The 11,572-nt window shown below is 38.0% G+C and overlaps 1 protein-coding gene across 2 annotated transcripts in view; it reads left to right on the top strand.

The window, feature by feature from the left end:
* The first annotated feature begins 516 nt into the window (after positions 1 to 516).
* The window catches only part of CLINT1 (clathrin interactor 1), a 57,813-nt gene continuing 46,757 nt past the window's right edge, over positions 517 to 11,572 (top strand). For both annotated transcript variants that reach the window (XM_041748159.1, XM_041748158.1), the window contains exon 1: positions 517 to 745. In XM_041748159.1, coding sequence (XP_041604093.1) covers positions 705 to 745 — 41 coding nt within the window. In that variant the 5' untranslated portion in view covers positions 517 to 704. The remainder of the gene's footprint in view (positions 746 to 11,572) is intronic.

Below are 11,572 nucleotides of genomic sequence, written 5' to 3'. Positions count from 1 at the left end.
TATATAGCAATAGCGTTTCTGTATAGTCATTATTAATAACATTGCAATACTTTTATATTTCTCTCTTTTTTTTTTTCTGGACTGGTTGCATATGATTTGTTCTGTATTTTCTCAGGTAATATTTTAACAAGACTTGTTTTACACGGAAATCTCTTCAATTTGAAGGTACAAAATCATAGCACGCCGTGGACTGTTTCTGGGGAGAAGCAATGCTCTACATTTCAGAGTTTGGGTGCGGCTAGATCCTATACCAGTGCTGCTTCTGACACTTGAGGATCCGTTAAAGCATAGACTGCTGCTCCGTCTCCCCCTCCCCCTCCCCGAGCTTCTGGTTCCGAAGGTCAGAGGCCCCGGGAAGGGTGCAAAGGACTGGGAAAGCCTGACGCAAATAGTACCAAACTTATCACACCAACCCTCTCTGCTTAAGCGGTCGGCTAGGCGCGCAGAGAACTACAAGTCCCGGCGTGCCCCGCGCGCAGCGGGCGGAAAGCCGGGCGCTTCCGCTCCACGCAGCGCCTCTGCCCCCGCGTCTCGACGTGTCACCGGCGGCGCCGCGGCTGTGGCTAGAGGAGGACCCAACTGGGGGAGTTGGAGGCGGAGGGCGGCGGCGGCGACCCCGGCCTGGACCTGCCCCGGCTCGGAAGTGTCCCGGGGTCCGTGGGGATCAGGGGAGGGAGGCGGCGGCTCGGCCCGCGCGGGGCACGATGTTGAACATGTGGAAGGTGCGGGAGCTGGTGGACAAAGCGTGAGTACTGGGGGTCAGCTGCGGCCGGGGCCCACGCGGGGGAGGGGGAGGGGGGAGGGGGACCTGGCCCGCCGCCCGGGGCCGCCCGGGGCCGCCCGCGTCACGCCCCCCGGCTCGGCCAGCCCCATCATGGCGGCGGCCGGCTCTGTCCCGGCCCGGGGCGCGTCCAGACCGGCGAGGCTGGGAAGGGACCCCCTTCCCCTGCGGTGCGGGCCTTCCTCGCCTTGCTCCTCCCGCCGTCCGTCTAGGCAGGGCGCCTGCGGCCCCGGGAGGGCGCGGGGTGGTGGAGAGCTGGGTCACTGCCCCGTCCGAGGACTGACTTGGCCCCAGGCTGTGCGGGCTTTGCCTTCGGGGCGGCAGCGGGGACTTGGGGGTGAGGGGGTGAGGGACGCCGCGCGCTGACCCTGTGTGTGCCCCGCGGTGCGGCGCGGAGCCGCAGGCCGGGTCGGGTCGTGTGCTCGAGGTACTGGCTTTCTTCTGGTTCCTCCTGAACCCGAAGTGCTGGAGTGGGTGGTAGGTGTAACAAGTGGCCGTTGTGGTCAGGCTGAAGTTGCTCAAGAGGAGCGGTTCATCCTTTCTTGGCTTTCCCAAGACGAGTGAAAGTAGATCACCGCCCGACTTGTGATTCTTCTTTCCCTCTGTTGTTTCCTTTTCCACGACACTTCGTTTTTGGAGGGCTGCTTGTTCCATTCGGTTTAATTAACAGGTCATTAAGAAATCTCCCCTAAAGAAGGCAACAACCCAGGTCTGTGTCCTGTTGATGTGCTTTGAACTGCTCTGACAGGTAAAATGACTAATAACATAGATGATTTCCATTAAGACTTAAGCGATGACTTTAATGCCTCACGTCACTACGCTGAAGAAACCCTTAACACCTAACGGACACAACAGTGGCTAAGTAAGTTCCTTTAGGCCGGCAGGAAATAAAGTTTAGGAATTTAACCAGCCCTCTTCGTTTTGGGTTCTAACCATTAGGCAACGTGTGGTGACCGAAACGTTTGTGACATTGACCCAGCCTAAAATCAGGAAGTGTAGATGGCAAACTCTTGAGTCTTTCTTGACACCAGAAAAATCCCTGAAAGAAAACAAAACAAGTTTGTAGTGGCTTGGATAATAATGCATCAGATAGAACTTGAAGAGTTTGACCGTATTTTCAAATTTGCTGTGCCCCCAGGGCAGTAGAGCGCCTGAAGAAACACAGGTTTCAGAACCTGCAGAGATGGGTTCGAGCTGTGTAACCTTGGCAAGTTACTCAATTATGTGCCCCAGTTCTCTCAGATGCAGTGTAAAAATGATAGATACCTCCCTTACAATGTTGTGAAGATTAAGGGCTAAAGGTTTCACATATCAAGCCCTTAACACGGTGTGTTTAGATCAGTTATACTTTTGATAACCGTAGCAGATGTCTGCATTGAGAGGGAGATAAACATTGGAAGAGAAGTCCACATTTGAAAATGGTCTGCTTTAATAGTTTTCCTTTATCCACTATTCAATTGACAGGTGGGGGGATGGGGTAGCTGGGTGACGGGCAGTGAGGAAGGCACTTGATGAGATGAGCACTGGGTGTTATATGTTGGCAAATTGAATTTAAATTAAAAACTATTCATTTGACGCCGGTTAAGCCTTCAGACATGTATTTTGGGCTTATTTTGCTATTTATATGCCTTCTGCTTTCTAAAGATAAAATCATGGTTCTTTTCCAGATCTAGTTTCATTAGTTCTTTATCTGTCAATTTTTTTTTTCTATGGGTGCTGTGCATGCCCTACTGGATCATTGGTTGTTTTTTAACATATGATACAAAGACTTAGATACTGGCTTAAATAGTTTTTAAAAGTTTAAAAGTCTCTACAAAGCTATTTCTAAGTCAGAGAACAGCAAAAGAAAACTGCTAAGAACACCTTGTTATCTTAGAGGACTAAATTTGTGGTACTCACAAATTGCAGAAACTATATATATTTTTCAAGAGACGGAAATCAAGACAATGTTCTTGCTGTTCTTGTACAGTTCATATTGTTTGTCTTTATCACCTATGCTATTAATCTTCAAGTGTTCAGGTTAAATTTGCCAGGAAAGTAGGTTATCAAGTCATTATGGGAGAACGGTTGTTGATAAAGAACATCTATCTTCCTTTTTACTACCCAATTGAAAATGGAGACTTGAACCAAGTTACTCAAGAACATGTAAGAATGTTGCCACCAAGTGCTTTTTAAAGCTTTTGTGAATGTCTGACACATATTAAGATATGAGGTTATTTTACTGATAAATATTCAGAATTTAATTTTCATCTTTCACTGGCAGGAGAGAAGTTCTTCCCTCAAAATATAAGCATCTTACAGAACCATTACCTGTGGCACTGTGTCCAGTTAGACTCTTCACCTTAAAATGCCATAATGGAGGAGGCACAGATCTATAGAATGGCCACTTTGATTATTAGAGGGATAATATACTGAGGGAACTTGAAGAAAGGACGAAGTGATTAAGGACTCCTCAGAAAAATTGGACTAAGGGCACTGGTTAGGGGTTTTGGAAACCTGGGTTCAGATTCTGATACTGCCTTTTAAGCTAGCCATAAGGGTAATTTTAGAGAGAATCACAATAAATCTCCAGATTATAGATTCCTTATCTGTAAAATGAGGGGACTGGCATAGAGAAAGACTATTTCCAACCTCAGTGGCTGTTAGGACCCCTGAATTTCCATTGGGGGGAAAGAAATGGAACTAGTATTTCATAATAGCAGATAGATTTTGGAAAGTCATTATACTCCAAAGACAGTTTCAGCTGAAAAGGGAATTTTTTTAAGTGGTAATCAATAAATGTTATATTTAAATGCTTTATGCAGTAAATAAGTGCAACCCATGACTCAGGAAAACTAGGACTTTTGTTTAGCAGATATCCCTACCCAATAAGGTTTATTTCAGAAAGAAAAATACACTCTTTCAAAATGTGTTTCCTGGAGCTATAGTTAGATCAAGTATGGCGGCATTCTGAAGTGTAATGATGTATTTCAAATATTGGCTTTTGAGAGCTTGAGGACCTGGAGAGTGAAGAGGTATTTTCCACAATTGTTGCACCTCCTGGTAGTATTAAATGGCTTGTTTTGCAGAACACTGAGGAAAAGCAGATAAAGTCATCGGCCAGCCGGGGCTTAGAGGACCAGTTTCCTCCCGCTTGTACTCAAGTTGCATAAAAGGCAGCTGTGGCAGGAAAGGATAAGTGGCACTACTCCCACCAACTAGGACTAGCTTGACCATTGTGTGACCTGCCTTCTTGTAATAAAATTGGATACTTTTATATTTTGTCAGCCCATACATAGTATAAATTGAAAGTTGCTGCAGTTCTGATCTACTTTTTCTCCATATTTGGGAGATACAGTGAAAGTGACATGATAGTGGTGGATCACAACTCCTGGTTATTATTCAAGCCGCGCTAATCCTTTTCTTTCATCTCAGGAAGTAATATTAATGGTGACTCTGTTTTATCAGTGGCCCTTATTCTTTTTATGATAGTGATTCAAATAGTGCTGGCTAACTCCTATACATAGGCAGCTGCTATAGATAGTCCATTTTAAGTCCTTTTCTTAAGCATAGCTTGCATTTCCCCCCATAAGTTGATCTTTGTTGATGTTATGTGAATTTTTAGCTCCTACATGTTTAGCTTATGTAATAGACCTACGAAATTACTATTCTAGTTTAGACCCCAGCAGGAGAACTTTCGGCTTTTATAGAAAATAGTTTATTCAGTTTTTTCAACAGATGATACATTAATTGTTTTTTGGAGTAGTACTGTATTTTCTGAACTTGCAAAAAGTACAATACCTACCTTCAAGGAACTTTCCATTACAAATATGCTACAATTTGAACTTACCAGCTTTGCCTTTTAGTCACAGATGGTTTCCCCCTTATTTTCCCTATCTTACCAGTAAATCTCTGTTCTGTGTGCTTCTTAGAATTTGAAAGCAAACATGATTGTCAGCTTTTCAGTCTTCCCGTATTAACTTTTTGGGAACCAGATACAGAGAATTGTTATTGCTGAATAATTAATTATCCTTCTCTTCTAGTAAGTAGTTATAAGAAGATATTAGAATTTAATTCAAAAGAAAGAAGAGTTTATCTTCTGCCAGCATTTCTGTAGTTTAAATTAGCCTATTTAGTACTATTGTCAGAATGCTTTTAAAAATTACTTAGTTGCCTCTTATGTTTTTCTGTGCCCTGTAGTGTTAGTTTACAAATAGCTTTTCATCTATTTACTGATATATCCACTAAAAGTACTTGGCTTTTTTAAAATTTTGAGTACCACTTACTAGTACTCACAGTTCCTACAGTGTGGCTTCACAGTTGAACCTTTTTCTATGCTCTTGTATTATTTTCTTATTTCTAATGTTTATTTAACATTTCTTCCAGGAAAAAAAGAGTATAGGTTGCTTAAGTAACATTTTAATCTTGAAGAAAGTTTACTATTTTATCTTTCATATTAAGATATATCTAGCTGTTAAAAAGTACATTTTAGCCTCAGCTGACATTACTTAACATTCTGGGACAATATATTTAACTTTTTTTTTTTTTTAAGGCGTCACTTTGTAAGTTTTTCTTGTTTAGTCTACTTATGTGTGTTTGTCCATCCTTATGTTTTTATAGTAATTTGCTAGCAAAACACATTCTCCAACTATATCTCCAGGTGATATTTGATGGATCTGTGAAGCAGTTTGGTTTAGAAATCAGAACTGGATTAAAATCCTAGGTCTGCTGCTAAGAAACAGTGGTCTTGGGCATTGGAACAACATCTCTACATTTTTCTACCTAGGAATTGGAGATGATATTTATTTTACAGGGTTCTTGTTAGGAGTAAATTCATGTGAAACAATTAGCATATTATTTGACATAAAATAAACTCTTGAAATGCCTACTGTTATTATGTAATACAGAAAATTTATAACGAAAAAATTAAAAGGATATAATATTTAAAAGAATGAAGATGTTGTCAGACCACATTATTTAGAAGTATGTAAAAACTGTGTCTTAATCCATGAATCATTATTTTCAGTGGGCACTCTTTCATAAAGTTCTTCATCTGAGTGGACATCTTGACCTACATATAGGAAAACTCATAAGTATTTCTAATACATATGCCATGTGTTGTTTTCACCAAGTTATAAATGCTTTTACTTTAATATTGTAAGGCATATTACAGAAATAACTCTTTAAAAAAAGATATTTTGGGAAGAGTCTTTGGGAAGACGTCCTGCAATTTCCATCTGCTGATTTTTATTCAGTTTGTTTTGTATTTTTTTAAGATTTCAAAGATAGGGCTAATATAAACATTCCTTGTAAAAACGTAAAAAGATTTATTTTTTTGAAGGCAAATTGAAGTTGATGGTTTATTCTTAAACTGAATAGTATCAAGAAAAAGAAACCTTTACAATATATCAAATTTGTGATCTCTGACAGTAGATGAGCAATATATTACAAGGAAAGCACATTGCAGAAAGGCCTTTCCAATTCTTCAACCTATTCTCCCAAGTTGGCAAAACATTTTTTGGGTTACCGGAGCTCTTTAGCCTAAAAACAAAATACAGGTAAAAGAATGTACTGTATTCCCATGTTGGAACCAATTTATAGCTATTTATGACTTATGGATAGATTTAACTAATGAACTATTAGATATGAATAATTTTGTTAATGTGCAATAAATAGGCATGTTTTGTACTTAAGGAAAGTGTGCCAATTAGAATGTCTTTTGACATATGAATTTTGTTCAGTTGTTAAATTCTTAGTTGAGTATTTAGGTTCTACATAATTCAAATGTAAATAATTTTAACATCCACATAAATTCACCGCTATGTGGTAAGTGTGTATGCATGCTTTTGAAACGTTTCACTCAAAAATTCTCATCTAAGGGAGCTTGGGTGGGTGGCTCAGTCGGGTATGCTCTGCCTTCAGTTCAGGTCATGATCCCAGATCTTGGGATTAAGCCCTGCATAGGCTTTCCTGCGTAGTGGGCAGTCTGCTGCTCAGTCTCCTACTGTACCTGCCCCCTGCCCCACACACGCACGCGCGCTCTCTCTCTCTCTCTCAAATAAATAAAAACTTAAAAATTTTTTTCATCTAGATAGCCTTAAATTTTTTTAAAAAAAGATTTCATTTATTCATGAGAGACAGAGAGAGAGAGAGAGAGAGGCAGAGACACAGGCAGAGGGAGAAGCAGGCTCCATGCAGGGAGCCCGACATGGGACTCCATCATGGGTCTCCAGGATTATGCCCTGGGCCGAAGGCAGGTGCTAACCGCTGAGCCACCCAGGCTGCCCGCCTTAAATTTCTTAAATAGAAAAAATGCATGCATTCAAAATCCAGTTTTTTGTTTCTCTCATGATTTGTTTTCATGTATTTTTAGCAAATCATTAAAGACCAATGTAATGTACTGAGGGTTTTTTTTTTCTCTTGATATTTCACATACTCATTCTTCCACTTATGGTTTTACGATTAAAATTATTTTTATTTACAATTAAACCACAGTGGTTAAATAATATCTTCCTTAGTTTCATGTTTTTGGCTTATATTTATAAGTTGGGTATTGAATGGGCTTTGAAGTATGGCTTATTTTTCACAAAGCCAAATAAAAATTTTAACCCTATCATCTCTCCACATAGCACTGGTAATTCTTTAGAAATACTAAATCAGATCTGCCTCAGAGCTCTTCAGTCACTTACCATCTCACTGCCTCCTAGCCTGCATTTGTACTGCCTCTCTGCTGCCCCCTCTGACCTCATCTACCACCAACTGCCTGATCCTGTGTGTTCTCTATATAAAATAGCATACTTTGACCTACTTCACTCTTTTCCCCTCTACTTGCTTAACTTATTTACGTGTATTCTTCTGCTACTTCTGGGATGTAAACTTCTTAAAGGGAGGGACTTTGTTTTGTTTATTACTATATTTCTAGCTCTTAGAACAGTGTATGACATATAGTAGGTGCTCAATAAATTTTTTGACTATGTTAAATCTGATAAGCCAATTTATATTACCAAGTGAATCTTCTAAGTCACAATATTTTATTTAATTTTTTAATTAATTATTTATTTAGTCATTTATTTATTTATGATAGTCACACAGAGAGAGAGAGACAGACAGACAGACACAGGAAGAGGGAGAAGCAGGCTCCATGCACTGGGACCCCAATGTGGGATTCGATCCCGGGTCTCCAGGATCGCACCCTGGGCCAAAGGCAGGTGCTAAACTGCTGCGCCACCCAGGGATCCCCTAAGTCACGATATTTTAAATTTTATTTTTAATAAAAGCTAATAGTTATTTAGCATTTGCCATGTGCCAAAAACAATTGTACATGTCATCTTCAGTTTATTGAGGAAATGGGCCACAAAGAAGTCCAGAAACTTGCCAAAGTACCACATCTAGAAAATAGAGTCTAGATTTAAATCTAGCTGTCTGTTTTCAGGACATATATTAAGCAGTATTTGCTAACTTTTACAAGACATTATTTAAATAAAAAGATGCTTTATTGTAATAAAAGGTGAGTCACTAGCACATACCTTATAAAATTAAAAATTACTTGGAAAGAAATTCATAATTCCTAAGTTTGTGAGCCAAATTCAGTGAGTGTTTTTTTTTCCCCTGTATATACCGTCATAAAAGAAAAATTTTCTGAACTCTCGCAGTACTTTGAATAATGTCTGTCAATAATGTCTGTCAATTGTCAATAATGCCCCTCAAAGAAGGGAAGCAAACAGATGTCTGTGTAGTGCAAAAGACAATCTTAACTATCGTAGTGAAGGTGCTCACTACTTAATCCTAAAAAATGTAACATTTATGAGCCATATTATGCACTTTAGAATTTGTAGTTCTCTAACCAGCTTCCACAACTTTAATAAATTCACATAATCCTTTGATCTTTAGGTTGTGGTCTTTGCTATCCCTTTAGTTGTATTAATCTGTAATTTATGTCCAACTTTTTCTTCAGATTGAGCATTTAGGAATATATTCCATAGTCTGTTGTATACTTATTCAAGTACAATGTTTTTGGCATAGGTTTTAAATATTTAAGTGTTATGTAGTAACTGAAAATACATTATTGGTAATCTTACTAATCTTGGCTGTCCCTTTATAATCTTGGCTTCATTGAGTGCTCATAAATACCTGCCATGCGCGCTGTGGAGTACTATAAGATGAGAGAGAAACCTTATGGTTCCAGTGATAGCATATGATTCTATCAAGCAGATATACATGAAAAGAACATAAAAAAGAAATAGGGAATAATACCAGATAATATGATATCTAAAATTCAGGTACATGATGTAAATACTGTTGTAATTCAGAGAATAAAAAGAATAAGACAGCAAAATCTTCATGAAAGAGATACATCCTGCTGGGGCACCTGGGTAGCTCAGTGGTTAAGCGTCTGCCTTTGGCTCAGGTTGTGATCCCGAGTCCGGAATTGAGTCCCGCATCAGGCCTCTGCAAGGAGTCTGCTTCTCCCTCTGCCTTGGACTCCCCACACAGTGGGAGACGGGGTCTGCTTTGAGATTCTCTCCCTCTCTTAAAGAAAGAAATCTTTAAATGAAAGGTAGAAGGAGTAATTGGAAGGGAGGCGTGATAAGAGGTTTTGTCCACATTTGCTATATAAAATGGGATAAGGTCTGCCTTCCAGGACTGTTAATAGAATTAAATGAATTAATATATTCTGGAAATATTATCACTGTGTTCTCAGTAAATTCTTCATTGCTTTTGTTTTATTTAGTTCTGTCATTGTGAGGCAGCTTTGAAGAGTGATAACCCAAAATTAAAAGAGATGAACAAAGACTATTATCCCTTAGATTAGTTTAATTAATAGAGATTTAAAAGTTGGTAGAAATTTTTAAATAAACTTTTAAGCCCCATTAACAGTAAAACTTTTACTATTAAAATTATTTTAGTAGCTACTTTATCCATACCTGTAAAAACTAGAATTGGGATCTATAACACAAATAAAATTCTTAACACTATATTTATTTTTTTAATACCTTGGATATTTGATCTGTTTGTGAAACCAGTTTAATATATGATACCTACTGACAAGAAAAACATGACACTGACCTTTCTTTATAAAACAAAATTTGATTTGCTAACTCACCTGTGCAAGAGGCCTTAAACAACTGCCATCAGTAGTGAAAACTTGTTTCACCATTAAACTTACATACAAAACAATGCAAGTCTAAAGTTGCTTTAAGTACAGAGTAGGAGTGGTTTTAGTTGTTGAATAGATAAAATATTCCATACTTAAAAAACAACAACAGGACTTTGAGAGCTTAGGCTTTTAAAATTTATTACCTTGGGAGGTTAGGCTTTTAAAATTTATTAGAAATTGCACTTGAGGAACTTGTACTTGAATTGATAATGTGTACCACAGGATATAGTTGAATTTGTAATGACTGGTATTTCCAAACAACTTTCAAATAAATATTTTATGCTAAATATTTTACTAAAAGTTTTTCTAGCAAGAGGGAATGGATGTCCTAGTTATTTAGAGTCATAAATTTTCTATCATGATTGTATCTAAATATAACATTTTGCTAGCTTTTATTAACTTGTCATTAAATATGGTAATAGGTTACTGTGTTACATGGAAACTTTGGAACTAGAATAGTTCTAAGAGCTTCATTGGGGGTGTTTTTGGCCTGTTTATTAGTTGAGCAAAATGTTTAACCATTAGGACTTTTTACTCATATAAGTACTTAAGGATTGCATGACATGCTAATAACATGGTTTGGAGGAGGAGATGTGGTGTTTGGTGTACCAGAAGGATAAAATAGGCATATGTTATATTACTAATTATTCCTTTTTCTATAAATTAAATATAAAATGACATTAATTATAAAAGTCAGATATGCATAAATCTCATCATGTGTTTTAACTCTGATAAACTTTAACATTTAAACTTCTGCATTCTGTATCTGAAAGCATAACATTCACTCTGCATCCAAACTCTTTGATGTTTTAATGGAAGAATGATTGCACTTGCAAAAGCTAGTCATTGCCTAGTTCAAGACTGAACTAAATGTTCTCCAAATTATAGATTCAAGAAAATGATATCTCAGAATGAAAAGGTCATAAACCCAACCATTTTCATGATGTTTGACTTCGTTCCAAGTTATGTATGTTACTTAGACAAGTGAAAAAAAAATTTTTTTGTGTGTTGAGAATCATATAAAATCAACCATTTTTAAAGTTCTGAATTCAGTGGCATTTAGTACATTTACTATATTGTGCAATTAGGCAAATTCTAAATAACTTTTTATCCTGAAATTCTAAGAATTCTAGGGGAAACACCTGTATATCCTTTATCTTGGTTCACTAATTTTAAGAATTTACCGTATTTGCTTGAAGTTCTCTCTTTTCTTCCTCTTCCACTTTGTCTACACACATACACACACACACATAAACTTTTCTGATACATTTAAAAGTACGTTACATTCCACCTTTGCCTCAAGACTTCAGTGTGCATTTCCTAAGAAGAGATTATTTTCCTATTAACCACAATATGGGTATCAGATTCAAGAAGTTTAACATTGAAACAATAATCTATCTCTCTCTAATCCATATTTCAGTTGTGTCAGTCATTTCATTCCAGTGTAGGCTTCTTTGCAGGATCATGTATTTATCATGACTCTTTAGTCTCCTTTAATGAAGAGTTCCTTAACCTTTCTTTGCCTTTCATAATGTTGGCACTTTTTAAGATTATAGGCCAGTTATTTTATTTCTATATTTAAGGTTGTTCCTCAATCTAAGGTTAGCTGATGTTTCCTCAGGTATGTATTCTGAGCTAGGATATTACATTAAGTA

This window comes from Vulpes lagopus, chromosome 3 (genome assembly GCF_018345385.1).
Source record: "Vulpes lagopus strain Blue_001 chromosome 3, ASM1834538v1, whole genome shotgun sequence".
Classification (NCBI taxonomy): Eukaryota; Metazoa; Chordata; class Mammalia; order Carnivora; family Canidae; genus Vulpes; species Vulpes lagopus.
Note: the sequence above shows the minus strand (reverse complement) of the source record. Positions and strands in the feature narration are given on the sequence as shown.